Source organism: Phaseolus vulgaris, chromosome 1 (genome assembly GCF_000499845.2).
Source record: "Phaseolus vulgaris cultivar G19833 chromosome 1, P. vulgaris v2.0, whole genome shotgun sequence".
NCBI classification, from domain to species: Eukaryota; Viridiplantae; Streptophyta; class Magnoliopsida; order Fabales; family Fabaceae; genus Phaseolus; species Phaseolus vulgaris.
In genome coordinates this window covers 24,094,123-24,116,593 of record NC_023759.2, presented here as the reverse complement: position 1 = coordinate 24,116,593, position 22,471 = coordinate 24,094,123, and the positions used below count along the sequence as shown (strand labels likewise).

The 22,471-nt window shown below is 47.0% G+C and overlaps 1 protein-coding gene across 1 annotated transcript; it reads left to right on the top strand.

Moving 5' to 3' along the window:
• Positions 1-1,418: 1,418 nt before the first annotated feature.
• Positions 1,419-4,289, top strand: LOC137813800 (uncharacterized). The gene is made up of 2 exons (XM_068616232.1): positions 1,419-3,578; positions 3,833-4,289. The coding sequence occupies exons 1-2, from the start codon at positions 2,581-2,583 to the stop codon at positions 3,876-3,878; spliced, it is 1,044 nt and encodes a 347-aa protein (XP_068472333.1). The 5' UTR covers positions 1,419-2,580; the 3' UTR covers positions 3,879-4,289.
• Positions 4,290-22,471: the final 18,182 nt, after the last annotated feature.

Sequence of the window (22,471 nt, the reverse complement as noted above, 5' to 3'; positions counted from 1 at the left end):
TCAGTACCGTTAGTGTTCATGGTGGCAATAATACTGATGGTACCCTCAGTGTTCTTGGTGGCAATAATATTGATGGTACCCTCAGTGTTCTTGGTGGCAATAATACTGGTGGTACTGATGAGAATCAGAAAGATGTTATCAATAGAAGAAATGGACAAGGGCCAAAGCATTTAAAGTTCTTCTTATTAGTCTTTGCAAAAGATGAGGCCCAAGCCCAAAGCCCAAGCCCAAGAAGGCCCAAGCCCATGAAGCCCAAGTCCAAACCATGAGGGGCAAGGCCAAGCATTAAATAAAAGAGCATCATTTGAATGACTCTTGTAGGAGGTGTGGATATTAAATAAATAGGTGTGAATGTATTAGAGAGAGTCACATTGTCCATGTGACTTAGTAGGGGGTGTAGGTGTAGTTTTTTAGGAGGTGTCATAGTAGAAAAAGGTCACACCTCCCATGTGACTTGTTTTTGGTGGGAATTTCAAATGAGTTTTATTTGAAATTTCCCACCTATTTTTCAGCACCTCTAGGCTATAAATAAGGTACTTTCCTTTGTAATTTTCAGATTGGAATTTTATAGTAGAGAGACTATACTCAATTTTGGAGAGAATTTGTGAGTTTTGAGTCTTCCTCTTCTTTGCCTTATCTTGTGAGCTATGGTGAGCTTCAAGTGGTGGCACTCCATCACTTATCTTGGTTCAAGGTTCCAAGTGGCGTGAATGGCTTCTTCCAATTCTCAAAATCTAGCAAGCATCTTCTTCTATAAGTGTTCTTCTTACCTTTTCTTCAATTTTCCATTCGGTAGTTGTGATTCCTAGAGTTTACTTCTTTTTCTACCGTTTAATTTTGTGTTTCCAGCATTGTGTTCTTAATTCTGTTTTGGTTCAGTAGCTAGCTTTTAAATTCTGTCCAGTTTTAATTCTTGTTCTTCTTTCCTTTTGTTTTGATTCAATTTGACAACACATGGACTTCCATATGACTCTTGGTTGGTGCTTAGTTTTGGTGAGTTCTTGAATTTAGAACATTGATCCAATTCTAAAGTAAAGTGCCTTTCAAATCCAGCTCAAGTTGATCCTAAGAATGTCAAGAATCATGTGTTCTTGTAGTTACATTCACATCATGTGGTATCTAGAGTCTAGGCTTGTTTTTGCTTAATTTTTTGAGTTGTATTGCACTTTACTTTCAAGAGCTCTTAAATTCAAGTTGTTTACCATTCTGTTTTAGGATTTATATTGAGTTTTCTTGCTGTTTTTTTTTTGTTACACCATGTGTTTGTGAAAAGGTTTCTAGCACTCATTGTTCATATGAGTATCGCTGCTCTTTTGGAATGGAATTCTCCTTCCTAGAGCTGACCTTAAGCTTCTTTTCACTTGTGGTTATATCTTGTTATATGTCTTTTAATTTTGTAATCATGTCAAGTTTTGTCTTAGTCATGTTATTCCATAATTGTCATTACTTCTAGTAGTACTTTTATTGCTTTAATTGTTTCTTGCTTTGGTTTACTTTCTGTTTTTTGAGTTTATTGCTTGATCCTTTGTGCATTTTCATTTTTAGATTTGAGTTCATGCTTGTATTTTCATTCTATACAAGTTCCTTTACACAATTTCCATTATGTCTTTGCTAGTTCATCATACTGTTTTTCATTCCTAAATAGGCTCCTCTGTTTTCTTACAAACGTGCTACTGTTTTCAATTTACTGCAATTAATTGACTCATAGGACATTTGTGAAAATTTGGATTTACATACTTCAAAGTGTTACAAAAGCATAGAAAAAAGAACCACTCAAAAATTCCAAGTACACAAAAAATGATAAATAAAATACGAAAAGTGTACAATACTGCCGAAAAGAATACGGTAATCGGGCAGAAATTTTGAAAAATTTATTTCTCTCAATTCGCTTACTGTTTTTACCTCATTCCAGTGCCATTTTTGAGTTAAGACATTGAAGTTTCTGTGGTTAATTTTTCACATTCCAGTTCGCTTTCAATCGTTACAGTTAAATCTGTAAACATAGCACAGTTTGCATTAAAAAAAATAAAAATTCCAGTAGCTGTTTTCTGTTTTCTTTAATCTACTCTAGCACTTTTCTTTAGGACTCTTTTTGTGTGCCTTCTTTATTCATTGAGTTCCTTATTTTCTTGATTGTCTTTCATTCATATTCCTTCTAGTTTGTCATACTTTGCTCTCTGTTTTTGGTTTAGCTTTTATTGTTTCTACCTTTTCTTGCTTGTCTTTTTGTTCTTCTTAAAGTTGTGTGGAGACTTGTTCTTAAGTAAGTTGGTTTGCTGTGACATATTTCACTTGAAGCTACTCCATTCCACAAGAAAGGCTTGGTTGAGGACAGAATATTTTCTTGGAGTGGTTTGAGTGCTTTCTTGGGCATTTTCCAGCAACCTATATCTCACTGTTTTTAATTGTCTAACAAGTTTCTTTCACTGTTTTGTTTTCTGTTTTTGTGTATTTTCTGCTCATGGCTCATTTTTCTAGTGGAGAGTCCTCCAAACCTTGCTCACCTCAAAAGGCAGCTCTCATTGAAGATTTAAAAATGTTAGACAATCAAATGCACAATATCTTGAAGTGTTGAGCCAAATGGAGACAAGGCTTCGAATTTTAGAAGTACAACGCATGGAGAAAAGATTGTCAAAACTTGAATTGAAGTACGAAAAATCTTCACATTCCAATCATGCAAGACATCATCACCATGAAGAGAGGCGCCAACATGTGGCTGGCCCTTGTTCTCCTAATGTACAACTTCCTAGCTTTAGTGGTGAAAGTGATCCCAATGTATACTTAAGATGGGAGGCTAAGGTAGAGCAAATTTTTGATGTAAATGGAGTTAGAAATGAGCATAGGGTTAGATTAGCTTCTTTAGAATTTTTAGATTTTGCCAAGAAATGGTGGCATAACATTGTAATGGACATTGGATATCACAAGAGACCTCCCGTGGTTTCTTGGAATGATTTGAAAGAGTGTATGCGCGCGAGGTTTGTTCCTCCTTTTAGGAAGGAACACTTGTTGAAGTTCCAAAGGCTTCATCAAGGACATAGGATGGTAGATGAATATTTTCAAGAATTTGAAACATCTTTGATTAAAATGAATATGCATGTTAATGAAGAATCAAAGATAAAATGGTTTGTAAGTGGTTTACGAAGAGAAATTAAAGATTTGGTCAAACTACATGAGTATACTTCTTTAAAGAAAGTGTTTCACTTAGCCATTAAGGTAGAATCACGCCTTTTGAAAACAACTTTCAAAAATACTCATGATGATAGTTTCTACAACTCTTCTAGGAAGGATGCAACCAAAGTTTCTACTCAAAATTCTCCTTCAAATTTTTGCAAAGAAACCACTTCTTCCCAACAAGTTTCTACCCAAAATCCTTCTACCCCTAAGTCATCCACCAAAACTTTAAAAACCAAATGTTTTAAATGTTTAAGTTTTGAGCATATAGCTGCCAATTGTCCAAATAAACAACCAACAATGATAAATGAGGTAAAACAAGACCAATTTACCATAAACAACAAAAGCGAAAATGAAAGAGAAAGAGAAGGACAAGATAAATTAGGCCTCATTCCTTTACCTCCAAGGTTTTTTCCTTCCTTATCTTTTTCATTACCCAAGGTTCCTACTCATACACCATATTGGATAAAGAATGTTAAGGATGAATTTTTCATACATTCTAGATTTCCAAATAAATTCATTTCTAATCAATCTTTTCCAACATGGGCTATGTATAGGACATCTTTTTATGAACTCCCAACATTTCAATGTACTAAGTCATGTTTGCCTATTTCTTCTTGTATTCTCTTATCTAATTGCAAACTGACTTTGTTTTATGCAGGAGTACTGAATTCGTGGACGAATTCTCTCCAACTTGGGGAGTATGATGAGAATCAGAAAGATGTTATCAATAGAAGAAATGGACAAGGGCCAAAGCATTTAAAGTTCTTCTTATTAGTCTTTGCAAAAGATGAGGCCCAAGCCCAAAGCCCAAGCCCAAGAAGGCCCCAAGCCAATGAAGCCCAAGTCCAAACCATGAGGGGCAAGGCCAAGCATTAAATAAAAGAGCATCATTTGAATGACTCTTGTAGGAGGTGTGGATATTAAATAAATAGGTGTGAATGTATTAGTGAGAGTCACATTGTCCATGTGACTTAGTAGGGGGGTGTAGGAGTAGTTTTTTAGGAGGTGTCATAGTAGAAAAAGGTCACACCTCCCATGTGACTTGTTTTTGGTGGGAATTTCAAATGAGTTTTATTTGAAATTTCCCACCTATTTTTCAGCACCTCTAGGCTATAAATAAGGTACTTTCCTTTGTAATTTTCAGATTGGAATTTTATAGTAGAGAGACTATACTCAATTTTGGAGAGAATTTGTGAGTTTTGAGTCTTCCTCTTCTTTGCCTTATCTTGTGAGCTATGGTGAGTGATCCTGCCTGTTGACCAAAACGTTGGAACTTGCCTCGTCAAACTTGAATCGACGTGTGCACCGCTTCAACCTCCGTCCTTCGTCACGATCCACCTCAAGAACCTGCAAAAGAACAGAGCGGCGCCGCTGCGGCCGATCGCACTCCAACGCCCAAGTCAGTGACTGAACCACCAAATACTTCAAGAGTAACACTCAGGAACTCTCAAGGAACCGTGCAATGTTCTCTCTCACAATATACTCAAGAACTCGCAAGCGTAAAGAAGACAATCTGAACGTGCGTACCTCTGAAGTTCGTTGGGAAACCCTTATATACCTGGTCACTTTCTCTCTCCTGGCAGTTACGCATCTGGACACGTGGCTCGCATCCAACCGTACACGTGCCATCATCTGGAGCCTCCTTGACTTGGGCGTTGCTTCTGACTCTCTTTTGGCTAAGTTACTTATGCATGATACTACTCAGTGCATAGCTGTCTTGGAGTGCGATCTCTACTGGATTCGCGAGTTAGGGTGCCTTTGTACTCACCTTCCCTGTGGTCTCGCCGGCCGCCTTCATAATCTGCACCACCTTCATCTTCGGCGATGTGCTTGCTCCGGCGATCTCTAATCACTTGGTCGCCTGAGTTTACATCTGGCGACTTCATCTTTAACCCGGTGACCGCCGGTTCTGGTGTGCTGGAGATCGGAGCACGCCAACTTAATAACTGGCGACTTCACGAGCCCCCCGACTTCCTTCCCTTCTGCCAACCTGGCGTCTCGTCAACACGCCTATACCGTAGCTTGATGCCACGTCATCACTTCCGACTACCAGGGCGGTACACAAGCCCCCCAGTCTTAAGCGAAGACTTGTCCAGCGAAAAGACTAAAGGAGTCATGTCAATACCGATCTACGTGGCGCTGGCGCAGAATCCCAAGCGGTTGTACTTTCTGCTTTTCTGACGCTCCACCAAACACTCCGCCCATCGCTCGACACGTGGCTTCATCAACGGTTACCTTCAATTGCCGTTTGCGCTTCCCAAACTTATTCGAAAAACCCTTAAACCCATTTCGCTCCACTGTTCCATCACTTTCTTCGTATTCTCAGACGCTTCGACTTTCTTCTGCAAAAGCTCTCAGCGTTCTTCAACCTCCTGAATCACCAACTTCCTTCATCACTTTTCCGATCATGAAAAGGTACTTCCTTTACTTCTGCTGGTTTTTCCTGCATTTTAACCGATTCGCATCATCCTTTAACTGTCTGGTGCATACGTTGTGGGTTGTTTTTTCCATTTCTCCTTCTTCGTAACTTAGGGCTTCGTCTTCGTTACAACGAACCTTCGTTCGTTCGTTTTTCACCCTTTTTTCATGATCGAGTCAGCCTCTGCGAGCCTTGATCACCTTTTCTTTTCTTCTTCCTTTGCAGCTTCCGCAATGACTCGCTCAAAGATCACCCCAAATCCTCCTCCTTCGTCACGAAACCCCTCATCTCAAGCACACAACCCACCGCGAGCACGTGGTGCTTCTTCTTCTCAGGCTGAGAGGCCTGCACCCTCCCGCCCCAACTTGGCTCAGGCCATTCCACCCGTCCCAGGAGGAGCCTCCGTTCCTTCTCCAGATTTCAAAAAACTCTACCCATGGGCCACCTCGACCTTGCTGAAGGAAACCTCCTCAGTAAACTCTGCTGGGGCAGTTCTTCGACTGACGAAAGGGGATGAGCCTCACCAATCGTTCCACAAGGAGCATGACGACAGAATGACGGTGCTACCTTGCCCCCCCGACCTGCCAGTGTGCGCCGACGACAAGGGGAACAACGGCGGGTTGTTTTGCTTTGTCTACACCACCTTGTTCAAGAAGGTGAAACTTAGGTTTCCCTTCTCTCGCTTTGAAAGGGAGCTTCTCACCGAGCTCGACATCGCCGCCGCCCAGCTCCATCCCAACAGCTGGGCGTTCGTACGGGCGTTCCAGATAATGTGCGATCACTTGGGGCTGCCAGCGTCAGTGGACGTCTTCCTCTTTCTTTTTGAAGCCAAGCACCCTGGAGATCGCCTGTGGGTGAGCTTGAACGGGATTGCTGGGAGGTCGATCCTCTCTATCTTCCAGCAATCCTACAAAGACTGGAAGGGCAAGTTCGTCCAGGTGCGCCCCAATGACAAGGACGCTTCTCTGCTCGACGGTTTCCCCTTGTATTGGGTGAACAAGGGGAACAAAGAGTCCAAAGGCAGCTTCAGGAGGCCAAGGAGTCCTGATAGCATGGGTGCCTTGGACAGGGACCTATGCTTCTTCTGGAAGAGTGTGGCAGACGCCAACATTACCTTCCTCACCACCACGCTCATCTGCTTCGAGTTCTTCGAAGATCAACTCGAAATTCGCATAGGTTAGAACTCACCTCAACTTCTAAGTTTTTATTTTGACATTACCTCTGTTAACTGTTTCTGGGCGTCTTGTGCGTTGTGCGCAAGACTTTGGTTTTATTTTCTGCACCATTTATCTGCTTTTGTTGTATACTGCCTTATGTGTTTACCTTTTCTTCTGAACTAACCCATGTATCTCTGCATTATGCAGATCGTATGTTGGGCCAAGGAAAACTTGCTGAACTGAGGGCACTCGCCCGAGCCCACGGGTTGGCATCGGGTTCCCAAACCGTGCCAAACTCTGTGGTGGAGATCGCCGCTGCTCAGGGCAGATCGCCAGCCAAAGGCCCAACTTCCTCTGAGGCCCAACCCGCCAACCAACGCAAAAAGCTTATCCTCAGGAAACCAAAGAGGAAAGCCCCCCAAGTAGTCCACGAGGAAGAAGAAGAAGATGATGAGGCGACCGAAGACGGCCTCATCGTCAAGAGGAAGAGGGTGGCGCCTTCTTCACCATCTGCTCCACCCCCTCTTCCAACATCAACACCACCATCCACACCTGCTCCACCTCCAACATTGCTTCCTCCACCAGCTCCTGCCTCGCCAGTCCAAGCGATTCCATTGGCGCCTGCGCCTCCTGTGGCTGAGGCCGCCGAAGCCAACTTCTTGGAGAACCCCCCGAGCGCCTCCACGCCTTATGTATCAGCTGGAGGGGGTCCTCCTTCAAACGCCTCCGCCGCAAACGCTGCACCAGTCGGGGATGAAGGTGCTCACCACTCTCCAATTCTTATTACTGAATCCCCGACGTCGCCACCACGCCAAGAAGCACCCGCTGAGCAACCAACCCAAGAAGGTGGCGGCGAAAACCAACAACAAGCCCACCCGGTGCCTCCACAAGCAAACCTCTCTCTTGAGGTCAAGAGGATGTGGGAGCCCTTCTCAGCAAAACTAAAGATGATGGCGGAGGATTTCCCCTCCATTATATCTAAAGCTGTGGAGAGCTCCACCAGGAAGCTCCAGGATGACCTCTTCACACTCCGAACTGAGAATAACTCCATAAGGATTGAGGCGGAGAGGTTATCCTGCAATCTGACACTCGCCGAGATCGAGCACTCCCGAGTAGAAGATGCCATGAGCACCGAGCTCCGGGTGGCGCGCAAGGAGGCCACCGATCTACGCCATAAGGTGCAGCTCTTGGCTCAAGAGAAAATTGAGCTGGAGAGCAAGCTAGTAACTTATCGCGTCAAAGTGGCTGACCTGGAGGCCTTGATTAAAACTGACGCCGCCAAGGTGAAGAAGCTCGAACAAAGGTCAGCCGATCGGGAGGTCTTCTTGGGAAAGGTGGAAAAGGAGAGGGACGACACCATGGCGAAGCTTGCCGAAGCCAACGAGGAAAAAGGGAAGATCGCCGCTGAACTGGGCCAGGTGCAGGCAGAATCCAAGAAGGTTGCTGAAGACCTTCTTCAAGCTCAAGAAACCATCGAAGAACTCAAGAAGCAAACTGAAGAGCTGAAGCAGCAGAACGAGGGGCTGAAGAAACAGATTGAAGAACTTAAGAAACAGATCGAAGAACTTAATCTGAGTTCTGCCCAGATTCTTGCTGCTGGATTCGAGGCCGCCCGGGAACAGTTCGCCTGCCTGTACCCCGATCTAGATCTTACCATGGTGTCTCTCAACAACGAGGTGGTGGATGGGAAGGTTGTTCCTGCTGAAGACTGATTGATTCCCTCCATCCACTACCTTTATGCCTTTTCCCTTACCCAATCTGCTTGTAATAAACTTTCTGTTTTTCTGTACATGTGCCTTGAATCTGATACTTACTTTATGATAAGGTCTTTGTATTCTTCTTGTAACTTCTTTGGCTGCTTTATCTTTCCATGCGCAATTTTCTTCAAGAAATTAACTTAGCGATTTCGTAAGCGCGATTATATACTTAACTGCTTCGAACCACTGACTTTCGAATAATAATCACTCTAACAACTTGTAACCTCAAGGCAATGAACCTTAGCGTAGAATCGTTCTTCAAATAACAAACTTCAACTCAACTAATGGCTTAAGACATCGCTCACCCGATCTGCCTTATCAAAACGGGTCTTAACTTTCTCGCCATTGCTTGAACTTTTCTTGGTCGCCAAAGACTCTTGGCGATATCAGCTTCTTCCTGCCTTCATAATTTGGTCCTTGTTCCTTCATCTGGGGGTAGAGGCGCCTTTCGGATCCTTCTCTACCTCCCTGATCTTCAGAACAAGAGACAGGGTGACTAGGCGTTCTCTTCGAACCTACCTTAGCCACCCCCCAAACTTCTTCCACCCTTTACACCATACCTGAACTCGTTCGAGACGAGAAGGATTTTATCTTGCCTGAACTCGCTCATCGGCGAGAAGGTCTTTAACTCGCCTGAACTCGCTCATAGGCGAGAAGGTCTTTAACTCACCTGAACTCGCTCATCGGCGAGAAGGTCTTTAACTCGTGCCTCTACATTGCCCGAGGGGATACATCTCCTCTCCCCTAGAAACACTGAGGACTTTTCGCTGGTGCCTCTACATTGCCCCAGGGGTTACATCTTCTCCCCCCCATAAACACTGAGGACTTTTTACTGGCGCCTCTACATTGCCCCAGGGGTTACATCTTCTCCCCCCCAGAAACACTGAGGACTTTTCACTCTTCCTCGCCTGCGCTCGCTCGACGGCGAGGAGGTCTTTATCTCGCCTCAGGACGCGCGAGGGCATTGAGGTCTTTTAATTGGTGCCTCCGATCGCCGAAAGACGATGAGGACTTAAAAAATTTTTAGAAAGCATGCAACATATCTTTAACTTGCCTTAAATCACATATAAGTGACAAGGTCTTTCTTCAAAACTTTGGGAAAACAGCAAGCATGCAATCTAAAACAACCTTAAACTTCGAAAACTCTTCTTTATTGGGTGGCCTCATTAAAAACCCTCCTTAGGGAAAAAAGAGTGCCCCCTTCAAACTGTTTTAACAGAGACATTGTAATATAGCTTCGTGTTTGTCCTTACTTACAAAGTTCTTAACTATAATATAACTTGAGGTGCGTGGCGTTCCAAGTGCGAGGAATCGCCCCTCCTTCCAATGTCTCTAAGCGGTAGGCGCCGTTCCCGAGTGCCTCGGTTATTCTGAACGGTCCCGTCCACTTGGGCGACAGTTTATTCTCCATCTCGTACTGGTGGGCTTTCCTCATCACCAGGTCGCCTTCTCTAAACTGTCTCGGCATCACCTTCGAGTTATATCTTCGTTCAATCCTTCTCTTCACCGCCTCAGCTTTCAATCTCGCCTCTTCCCTGACCTCATCCAGTAGATCCAGGTTCAACCTTCTCTCCTCATTCGAGTCTTCCTCCACGAAGTTCTGGAATCTCGGCGAGCTCTCCTGGATCTCCACTGGAATCATTGCGTCGCACCCATAGACCAAGCTGAACGGGGTCTCGTGGGTTCCTGACTGCTCGGTGGTGTGGTACGCCCAAACTATACGGGGTACCTCCTCAGCCCAACTTCCTTTGGCTTTCTCTAGCCTTCTCTTCAAACCTCTTAGCAACACCCGATTGGCTGACTCCACTTGGCCATTCGTCTGGGGGTGCTCGACGGATGCAAACACTTGTTGAATTCCCACCCCTTCACACAGCTTCTTCAACAGGTGACATGCAAACTGAGTCCCATTGTCCGACACCACGCGCTTGGGCACACCAAATCGGCACACAATGTTCTTCCACAAGAAACCCTCGATCTTGTGTGCGGTGATCTGGGTCACTGGTTCTGCTTTGATCCACTTGGTGAAATATTCAATCACCACCACCAAGTACTTCATCTGCCTGATCGCCAGCGAGAATGGTCCCAGGATGTCAATTCCCCATGTATGAAACGGCCAAGGGCTATAGATCGACTTCAACTCCTCGGGAGGCGCCTTGTGCCAATTGGCGTGTTGTTGGCATTGTTTGCAACACTGCGCATACTTCTTGCAATCTTCTCTCATCGTTGGCCAGTAGTACCCTGCACGGAGAGTCCTTGCGGCCAGAGCTCGACCCCCGACGTGGCTTCCGCATATCCCTTCGTGGAGCTCTGCCATAATTCTCGTACATTTTTCTCCGTACACACACTCCAGGAGTGGGTGAGTGAACCCAAACCTGTACAACTCGCCATCAATCAATGTGAACTTGCTAGAATTCTTCTTTATCTTCCTAGCCTCTGTCGGATCCAGCGGGAGAAGGCCATCTGCCAGGCACCGCTTGTACTGTGTTATCCAGGTGTCTGGCTCATGGGTAGCGCAGACCTGCGTCATATTCACCCTCTCTCCCCGACATGCTCTTATTCTCGGCGATCTCAAGGTCTCTTGAGTCAGGGATCTGTGACTCCTCGCCGCTTTCTCCGTCGACTTGCTTATCTGAAGGACCAGGTGATCTGCTACAAATGCTCTCGGCGTCTTCAGAGTTTCTCGAATCACCGTCCTCTGCCTACCCCCCTTGCTTGAACTGGCGAGCTTAGCTAGCAAGTCAGCTCGGGCATTCTGCTCTCTGGGCACATGCACCACTTCAAAGGAGGCAAAGGAACTCTTCAACTCCTGTACATACTCCAGGTAGGCCGCCATTTGTGGATCTTTAGCCTGGAACTCGCCTGTTACTTGCCCCGTGACTAGCAGCGAGTCACTCTTTGCCATCAACACCCTGGCTCCCATCTCTTTAGCCAGCAAGATACCGGCGATCAGCGCCTCATATTGTGCTTGATTGTTGCTGGCCTTGAAGGCAAACCTTAAAGATTGTTCGATCAGCATGCCGTTGGGCCCCTCCAAGATGACTCCAGCACCGCTACCCTGCTGGTTGGACGATCCATCCACCGAAAGCACCCAATGAAAGTCGTCCCCTTCAACTCGTGTCGCCTCAGATGAGAGCTCGACCATGAAATCTGCGAAGATTTGCCCCTTGATCGGGCCTCGGGGCTCATACTTAATATCAAACTCCGACAGCTCTACTGCCCACTTTACCATCCTCCCAGCAACGTCAGGCTTCTTCAAGACCTTTTGGATGGGCAGGTCGGTCATCACCAGTATCGTGAAGCTATGGAAATAGTGGCGCAACCTCCTCGCCGAAAATACCACAGCCAGCGCAGCCTTCTCCAGGGCCTGATATCTCGTTTCGGGGCCCTGCAACACCTTACTAACAAAATAAATAGGCTTCTGGGCCTGATCTTGGTCCTGGGCGAGCACCGCACTCACCGCCCTCTCAGTTACAGCAAAATACAACCTGAGAGGGGTTCCCACCAGCGGTTTGCACAAAACCGGCGGGCTCGCCAGATATTCCTTAAGCTTGACAAAGGCTTCCTCACACTCCTTCGTCCAGGCAAACTTGTTATTGCGCCTCAAGCACTGGAAATAGGGATGGCCCTTCTCTCCGCTAGCTGACACGAAGCGAGACAGGGCGGCCATCCGACCTGTAAGCTGTTGTACTTCCTTCACAGTGGCCGGGCTTCTCATCGCCAAGATGGCGGCACACTTGTCCGGGTTGGCCTCTATTCCTCTTTCAGTTAAGAGAAATCCCAGGAACTTTCCAGCCTCCACGCCAAAGATGCATTTCTCTGGATTCAGCTTCAACCTGAACTTGGCGATCGTCGTGAACAATTCCTCCAAGTCCGCAACGTGCTTGCTTTTCTCTGGCGAGGTCACGACCATGTCATCCACATACGCTTGCACATTCCTTCCCAGCATCGGTGCAAGTACTCGATCCATCAACCTCTGGTACGTGGCCCCCGCATTCTTCAGCCCGAACGGCATCACCTTGTAGCAGTAGCACGATCTCTCGGTCATGAAGGCAGTCTTCTCTTCATCCATGGGATGCATCTTGATCTGGTTATACCCCGAGAAGGCATCCAGGAAACTCAACAACTTACACCCTGCAGCGCTATCCACCAGGGCATCTATGCTTGGTAAAGGATATGAGTCCTTTGGGCAAGCTTTATTCAGATCAGTGAAATCGACGCACATGCGCCATTTCCCATTACTCTTCTTCACCAGCACGACATTGGCCAGCCATTCAGGGTACTGGACCTCCCTGATATGGCCTGCAGCAAGGAGTTTCTGCGTTTCGTCCCTGATCGCCTGCCTCCTCTCCTCATTGAACTTCCTTCTCCTCTGTCGTACTGGTCTCACTTGGTTGTCCATCGCCAAATGATGGCACAAGAAATCGGGATCGATCCCGGGCATGTCCGAAGCGGACCATGCAAACGCATCCAGATGCCGCTCTATCACCTTGGCGATCTGGTCTTGGAGCTCGACCTCCAGGGATCTTCCCAGCTTGAAGATCTTTCCCCCGATCTCTCTCTCGAGCCACTGCTCGACAGGTTTTGGCCTGGTTTCTCTGGCGATCACCGCCCTGGCGATTCCCAGCTCTCTCGCTTCCTCAGGGCGATTCCTCGCCTCTTCTTCCTCCAGACCGACGTTCCCCTCTCCCAGCTCAGCATCCACCATCTCCACGTCTCTTCCGGCGGTCTCTTCTACTACCGTCGATCTGGGCTTCACACCCGGAGGCGGGGTGGTTGTCACGTAACTCACCGATCTCTTGTTTTTCAGGCTATTCTCATAGCACTTCTTTGCTTCTATCTGATCGGATTTGATGGTGATCACCACCCCCTCCATAGACGGCAACTTCACCTTCATGTGCCGAGTCGACGGTATAACGCCTATTCTGTTGATCGTGGGCCTTCCCAACAGAATGTTGTATGCTGAAGGGGCGTTTACGACAAGGTATTTGATTTTCTCTGTTCTCGAACCTGCCTCGTCTGTAAACGTAGTCCTCAACTCTATGTACCCCCTGACCTCCACCTGGTCGCCAGCGAAACCATACAAACACCCTCCATAGGGCCTCAGCTGGTCAAGGGGTAGCTCCAACTGCGTGAAAGTCGGCCAGAACATCACGTCTGCCGAGCTTCCTTGGTCCACCAGAACCCTATGGACCTTTCTTCCTGCTGTGATCAACGAGATGACTATGGGATCGTTGTCCAAATAAACAACCAACAAAGATAAATGAGGTAAAACAAGACCAATTTACCATAAACAACAAAAGCGAAAATGAAAGAGAAAGAGAAGGACAAGATAAATTAGGCCTCATTCCTTTACCTCCAAGGTTTTTTCCTTCCTTATCTTTTTCATTACCCAAGGTTCCTACTCATACACCATATTGGATAAAGAATGTTAAGGATGAATTTTTCATACATTCTAGATTTCCAAATAAATTCATTTCTAATCAATCTTTTCCAACATGGGCTATGTATAGGACATCTTTTTCTGAACTCCCAACATTTCAATGTACTAAGTCATGTTTGCCTATTTCTTCTTGTATTCTTTTATCTAATTGCAAACTGACTTTGTTTTATGCAGGAGTACTGAATTCGTGGACGAATTCTCTCCAACTTGGGGAGTATGATAAGAATCAGAAAGATGATATCAATAGAAGAAATGGACAAGGGCTAAAGCATTTAAAGTTCTTCTTATTAGTCTTTGCAAAAGATGAGGCCCAAAGGCTACCATCGGTGTGATTGGTGGCAATAATAGTGATGCTACCATCGGTGTGATTGGTGGCAATAATAGTGATGCTACCATCGGTGTGATTGGTGGCAATAATACTAATGGTACCATCGCTGTGATTGGTGGGAATAATACTGATGGTACCATCAGTGTTATTGTTGGGAATAACAGTGATGGCACCATCAGTGTTATTGGTGGGAATAATAGTGATGATACCATCAGTGGTAATGGTGTGATTAGTACTAATGGTACCATCAGTGTTATTGGTGGCAATAATACTGATGGTACCATCAGTATGATTGGGGGGAATAATAGTGATGGTACCATCAGTGTTATTGGTGGGAATAACACTGATGGTACCATCAGTGTTATTTGTGTGAATAATACTGATGGTACCATCAGTTTTATTGGTGGGAATAACACTGATGGTACCATCAGTGTTATTGGTGGGAATAATGCTGATGGTACCATCAGTCTTAATGGTGGTAATAATACTGATGGTACCATAAGTGTTAATGGTGGGAATAATGCTGATGGTACCATCAGTGTTATTTGTGCGAATAATACTGATGGTACCATCAGTTTTATTTGTAGCAATAATACTGATGGTACCATCAGTGTTATTGGTGAGAATAATACTGATGGTACCATCAGTGTTAATGGTGGGAATAAAACTGATGGTACCATCAGTGTTAATGGTGGGAATAATATTGATGGTACCATCAGTGTTGTTGGTGGCAATAATACTGATGGTACCATCAGTGTTCTTGGTGGCAATAATACTGATGCTACCATCGGTGTGATTGGTGGCAATAATACTGATGGTACCATCGGTGTGATTGGTCGGGGTAATACTGATGGTACCATCAGTGTGATTGGTGGGAATAATACTGATGGTACTATCAGTGTTATTGTTGGGAATAACAATGATGGTACCAACAGTGTTATTAGTGGGAATAATAGTGATGGTACGTAGATGACATGGTGGTGACTTCACACGAGAGAGGGCAGCGCGCAGCTGATCTGGAAGAGCTGTTTGCTATCATATCAAAGTATCGCCTCAAATTAAACCCAGAAAAGTGTGTTTTTTGCGTGGAAGCAGGGAAGTTCTTGGGATTTATGCTCACTGAAAGGGGAATAGAGGCGAACCCTGATAAGTGTGCAACTATTATAGCCATGGGGAGCCCAACCTTATTTAAAGAAGTTCAGCAATTGAGGGGAAGGATGGCAGCTTTGTCTAGGTTTGTGTCTGCTGGAGGGGAGAAAGGCCACCCTTATTTCCAATGCCTCAAGAGGAATAGCCGTTTTGCATAGATAAATGAGTGTGAAGCAGCGTTCCTCAAATTGAAGGAGTACTTGGCGACGCTACCTGTGCTCTGCAAGCCACAAGTAGGCGTCCCCCTCCGATTATACTTTGCGGTAACAGACTGGGCCATTAGGTCAGTGCTGGTCCATGAGCAAAACCAAGTGCAGAAGCCCATTTACTTTGTAAGCAAGGCCTTGCAAGGCCCAGAATTGAGGTACCAGTAACTAGAGAAGGCGGCACTAGCAGTGGTGTTCTCAGCCCGAAGGCTCCGCCACTATTTCCACAGCTTCACAGTGATGGTGATGACAAACCTCCCCATCGAGAAAGTACTTCACAAGCCAGATGTAGCAGGGAGGATGGTTCGCTGGGCGGTAGAGCTGTCGGAGTTTGATATCCAGTATGAACCCAGGGGGTCCATCAAAGGGCAAGTCTATACTGACTTCGTGGCAGAGCTTTCACTAGGAGGAGACCCTCAAGAGGTGGAGTTAAGGTCACAGTGGATGCTCTCAGTAGATGGATCTTCCAACCAGCAAGGGAGTGGCGTTGGAATAATCTTGGAGGGCCCTAATGGAGTGTTGATCAAATAGGCTTTGCGCTTCGCCTTCAAAGCAAGCAATAACCAGGCGGAGTACGAGGCATTGATTGTTGGGATGCTTTTGGCTAAAGAAATGGGTGCTCAGAGCCTCTTGGCAAAAAGCGACTCACAATTGGTCACAGGGCAAGTGACAGGGGAGTATCAGGCAAAAGATCCGCAGATGGCCGCATACTTGAGGTACGTCGAGGTGCTGAAGAGAGCCTTCGCTGCGTTTTGAGCTGGTGCATGTCCCCAGGGAGTAGAATGCCAGAGCTGACCTGCTTGCCAAGCTGGCTAGCTCGGGCAAGGGGGGAAGGCAGAGGACTGTAATCCAAGAGACCCTTAAAACGCCGCGAAAGTTTGTTGCAGACAACAGGGTGGATGTTCTTCACGTTAGTACAGTAAGAGGATAGCCAAGGAACCATCGCTCTTTAAGTGAAGATACAGCGAGGGCACCCTGCATCAGGACTTACGCGACTTCGCTAGAAGAAGAAAAGGGTGTACAGGTATGTGCTTTGGACGAAGGCAACACATGGATGACCCCTTACAGGCGGTACCTAGCGGACGGAATCCTCTCAGCGGAGCCAGAAGAAGGCAAGAAGATCAAGAGGAACGCCGCAAGATACACCTTAGTGTATGGGATATTATTCAGACACGGGTTTACGCACCCTATCTTGACGTGCGTAAGTGGCGACGAGTGCACCAGGATAATGGCTGAACTCCACGAAGGTATTTGTGGGAGCCACGTGGGAGGAAGATCCTTGGCATCCAAGGTAATACGTACAGGGTTTTTCTGGCCAACAGTGAGAGAGGACTGCATGCGATACGCCCAGCGTGGCAAGCAGTGTCAGATGCACGCTGATTACCACAAGGCGCCACCAGAGGAACTAAGATCCATATACAGCCCATGGCCTTTTCATACTTGGGAATTGATATCCTAGGCCCGTTCCCACTGGCGATAAGGCAGATGAAGTACTTGATCGTTGCCATCGAATACTTCACCAAGTGGATAGAGGCAGAACCAGTGGCACAAATCACTGCGCACAAGGTACAACACTTTGTTTGGAAGAACATTGTGTGTCGTTTTGGGGTGCCGAGGCGTCTTATTTCAGACAATGGCACTCAGTTCGCGAGCCAACAGTTGGGGAAGTTGTGTACAGAAGTGGGAATCCAGCAAGTGTTTGCATCAGTCGAACACCCCAGACGAATGGGCAGGTCGAGTGAGCGAATAAATTTTTGTTGAGAGGTTTGAAACGCAGATTAGAGAAAGCTAAAGGGGCGTGGGTAGAAGAAATACCAAGGATCGTATGGGCTTACCACACCACGCCTCAATCTTCCACCATGGAGACGCCTTTCAGCCTAGTGTATGGGTCGGATGCCATGATCCCAGTAGAGATCCACGAGAGCTCGCCTCGTTTCCTAGGTTTCGTGGCAAAAGAGTCCAACGAAGAGAGGAAGGTGAACCTGGATCTGATAGACGAAGCTAGAGAAGAGACGAAAATTAAGGCTGAGGCAGTGAAGAGAAAAGTGGAGCGTCAGTACAGCTCTAAGGTGAAGCTGCGACAATTTCAGGTTGGTGATCTGGTCATGAGGAAGGCTCACCCTTACGAGTTGGAAAACAAGTTGTCTCCCAAGTGGACTGGACCGTTCAGAGTTATAAAAGCCAAAGGGAATGGTTCATATAAGTTAGAGACTCTAGAAGGAGGCCCCATCCCACATAGATGGAATGCGGCGAATCTAAAGTTTTATTTCAATTGAAATTTTGTAAAGGGGACACTCTTTTTCCCTCCCCGGGGTTTTTTAACGAGGTCACCCAAATAAAGAAAAGAAAAGTTTAAGATATTCCTGCCTTAGTTTTTCCCTTTCGTGTAAGATCAAAGATCAAAGATCAAAGAAACAAAGACAAAGATAAGGCGTCGCCAAGATAAGGTGTCGCCAAGATGAGGCGTCGCCAAGATGAGGCGTCGCCAAGATGAGGCGTCGCCAAGATAAGGTGTCACCAAGATGAGGCGTCACCAGGTTAGGGCATCGCCGAGATAACGCGTCGCCAGAAGTTGGCATCGCCAGATAAAGAGGCGGAGGTCAGACGCAAAGCAAGATAGCAGGTATGTAGAGTGTAAATTAAAACCCGGGTGCCTAGTCCTTGAGCAGGAGTTAAGGGATTCCTTCGGGACGCCCCCCTCCTCAAGTATGAATAGCTAGCCCCGGTACCAGATGTCAGTGTAAGTTAAAACCCGGGTGCCTAGTCCTTGAGCAGGGGTTAAGGGATTCCTTCGGGACACCCCCTCCTCAAGTATGAATAGCTAGCACCGGTACCAGATGTCAGTGCCAGTGTAAGGATCCGGACCCTAGTCCTTGAGCAGGGGTTAAGGGATTCCTTCAGGACGCCCCCTCCTCAAGTATGAATAGCTAGCCCCGGTACCAGATGTCAGTGTAAGTTAAAATCCGGATATCTAGTCCCTGAGTAGGGGTTAAGGGATTCCTTCGGGATGCCCCCTCCTCAGGTATGAATAGCTAGCCCCTGGTGTCTGGTGATTTAGACACCCTGAGGACGATACGACGCTGCTGTAGTAGGACTCTCTTCAGGTGTGGCCGCCAAATGGAAAGAGATAAAGGCTAAGTTGCACTGGTGTTTTAGACACTCCATGGGTGATACGGTGCTGATTGTATAGGCCTCTCCATAGGCGTGGGCACCAGAGCACGACTTTTTGTCCAAAGTGTATAGATACGCCGAGGACACCCAGAGCAGGTCTCTCCTCAAGCGTGGACACCCAGTACAGGTAAAGTTAAGTCCTCCTCGCCCTCAAGCGATGTCGAGGCCAGAGAAGAGATGAGAGCGAGACCTTTGGTAGTAAGCGCCTAGGGACTCGAAACAGGTAAGGTAGAGAGCGAGCTGAAAACTTTCACGAGCCCAGAAGGCCAGAGAAAATCAGAGAGCAAGAAGAAGAAGAAACGTGAAAGCACAAATGCCAGAGGCCAGAAAGTACGTGAAATTAAATCCTCCTTTGCCTTTTTGGGCAATGGCGGGGCAAGCGACATCTTCATGAGGAAGACTCCTCACAGATACGAAGGCCAAGCCAGTTTCTGAGTGAAGAGACCAAGAGAAGGGTAGGCGGTACGACTTAGAAAGAAAGAACAAAAGAAGAGGTCACGTGCTACCTAAAGGGTTAAAGGTGAAGCGATGAAGAGATGTATCGAGGGAAACACATTCGATGTAGTAAAGAAGACAGAAACAGATAAAAGGTGCAAGAGAAATTAAAGCAAACAAGGATGTAAAGGCAAAGGTCGAATAAGTATTTAAACAAGAGCCAATTGTCAGAGTTACAAGTAAATTCAAATGTATATACCAAGTTACAAGGAAAGGGTTCAAGATATGCATAAGTTCACTCCCCAAGGTCGAGGGGGACAACCTTCCCATCGACAATATGGCTGAAAGGGCTGCAGTTGGAGGTGTCAATCCCCGGGTTTTCACAGGCGGCTTGAGCTAGGGCCTCCTTGAAACCCACTGCAAAGGTATCGGCCATATCATCGATAAGTTTCCCTTTGGCCTGCTCCAGTCTTTTGATTGTGGAGTCCTGAATCTCCCACTCCGCAATAAGCTCTTTCTTGGTCCTCTCCAGCTCCTCGATCGCGGAGTCCCCGGAGGCTAGCTGCTTCTCAAGAACTTCCTTCTCCACCTGGAGCCTGTTCAATTCGGTTTGGAACTGGCCATGCTTAGTTTGGAAAAGGTTGAGCTTTTCCATCTTTTCAACTAGCTCCCCCTCGGTCTTCTCCGGCGATTGCTCCCGGGCAGTGCATTGGTCAGCAAGTCGTTTCTGTTGTGCCTCGGAAGCTCGCATCGCCGCTTCGAGAGCAACGATTTTGGATTGGAGAGACGCCACCTGTGCAAGGAGCTCAATGCCAGCTTGCCCTACGTCATGTAGCCGTTTGCAAGCTTCCGCATTGACCTCTCGGGCACTTCTCCAATAGGCTTTGTAAACCTCCTCTTGGCACGCCCAGCCACGACACAGGCTCTTCTTTTCTTCCTTCAGGGTAGCCACTTCCTGTCGGAGAGTTTGGAGGGTGCGTGCCTCATCAGCCTTGAACTTTGCTTGGGCCCGCCACTCAAGGGCGACGGCCAAGAAGGCCCCCAGATAGTAAGGCCTGCCCTCTGACCGTGGCACTCCGAAAGACTCACCTGGCGACAGCCTCTCATTGAAACCCCTCATCAGCTGCATGATGGGAGGGGGAATCGCTATAAGCTCTGGGGCAGGTGTTGGGGCGGCGGGTGTTGGAGTTGGTGTTGGTGTTGGTGTTGATAAAGGCACAGACTCCACCACCCCCTCCTCCTAGATTGTTAGTGGCGAGGGAGATGGCGAGAGAGACGTGGCGCTGGGAGGGTTGTTCATCAAAGACCCCCCATGCGGAGGCGAAGGGGAGCGTGAGTAAACGATACGGTTCGTCCTCCTCCTCTTATAGGCAGGTCCCACATCCGAGTCTTCATCCTCGGAGGAGATGGTGAGTACCCTCTTGCCTTTGTCAAGGGGGGCTGTAGGAGGAGTGCCAACTACAACCAGTGGGACTGAAACAATGGGAGGGGGTGATTTGGGTGTTTGGAGGGTGAGAGGAGAGTTTGGTGTTTGTAGGGAATGGGGAGAGCTGGGTGTTTCGGCAGTATGGGGTAGTGGAGATGGTGGCAACAGATTGGACTAGATAGGGGAGGTGCTGGAGGCGTCGCCCTTTGCCTCAAAACGAGCCTTCAAGGACATGGCCAGTTCAATTCGCGTGGCGGAATCCATCACTCACGCTGCACCAAACAAATCAAGCAACAAAGGTTAGGGCTGATATTAACGCGGAAATTTGGAGTACAGAATATCAACTTTACTATTAAGGCAAATTTGCGGATCAACAGCAAGTATAGAAATTAAAACAGTCAAGCATCGCATGCATGAGTCATAGAAAGCACGATTAAGAGGCAAGGATAGGGAGGACAAAGAAAGGGGGAAGTTTCCCTACCAAAGTATGAAGACAAGGTGCACGCATTGAACTCACAAGCTATGAGCTTCAACGTGTTGAAAACGATCTTAAGGCCAACTAAGGTCTCGCACACCCCCCTGTCGGAAGAAGATAGCTCGTCCAAAGATTTGGGTTTGACCAGTTTGGGCTTTTCCGCCCAATACAGGGGGAACCCATCAAGAGCTGTGGGGTTGCGCTTGTTCGCACACACCCTGAAAAAGAGGCCTTTCCAACCCTTGAAGGAGTTCTGGAAGAGGGTTAGGAGGATTCTTCCAGCAATTCCAGAGAAGCTTACCTAGAGGCTCTTCCCCTGCTTCTTCACTTCAAAGAAATGAAGGAAAACGTCCACTGAAGGTGGGACGCCCAGGTGCCCACATAGGATTTGAAAGGCCCTGAAGAAGGCCCAGCCGTTGGGGTGTAGCTGGGCAGGGGCTGTGTTAATCTCGGTGAGTAACTCCCTCTCAAAGAATGTGAAGGGAAGGCGCACACCAACGCGCTTGAAAACCGCTTGGTACATGAAGATGAAGGGTTTCCTGCCATTAAACTCGTTGTCCACACAGACTGGTTCCCCAGGGGTGCCATGGCGAACAGAGATGTGGGAGTCGTGGGTGCTACAGAAGGCGTTAAAGTTGTATAAATGTGGGTCACCCTAGTGCTTGACCACGTCTTCTACGGTGGTTAGGCTAGTGCACACATCCAAGAGCTCAATTGAGGCCCAGGGGTACTGAGCCTTATAGTCGAACTTTGGGGGAGGATTGGGTGTTGTTTTTGTACGCGCCATAGTTTGATGAGAAGAGCTGAAGAATGAAGAAGAGGAAGGGTTCAGTGAATGAGGTTAAGACAGAAAGGGGAAGAGAAACCCTAGAAAAACCCTACCCACGCGAGAAATCCAGAAAAGAGGGAAGAACGAGAAAGCAGAGGAAAGGGGAAGAACACAGAGATGCAGAAGAAATAAACAAGCCCAGGAAGTTATGAATTCAATACAGTAAACTGCAAGGGGGATCGGAGTAGAAAAACCATACCTTTGGTGATTTGGAAATGGAAAGGGACGAGCTTTGTGAACGAAGAGGGGAGGGATCGCGAGAGCTTCAGAGAAAAGAAGAATGAACAGTGGAGAAGAACGCAAGAGAGAATAGAACAGTAGTTGAAGCGCGGGATTTCGAAGACTTAAACATTACGACTGAAGCGCAAGAGGCGCTGGATTGGGACCGTGCGATTGAGCCGCGTGTCGAGAGATTAAGCGCTAACTTGAAGGGCAAAAGGCACCAAGCGCTGGCCATATGATCGAGCCACGTGTCAAGAGATTAGAGCATGACCCAAAGCGTCAC

Coding starts and splice junctions, on each gene's coding strand:
- LOC137813800 (XM_068616232.1), top strand. CDS start 2,581: ATGGAGACAAGGCTTCGAATTTTAGAAGTACAACGCATGGAGAAAAGA. Junction 3,579..3,832: donor CTCATTCCTTTACCTCCAAG/GTTTTTTCCTTC, acceptor TGTTTTATGCAG/GAGTACTGAATTCGTGGACG.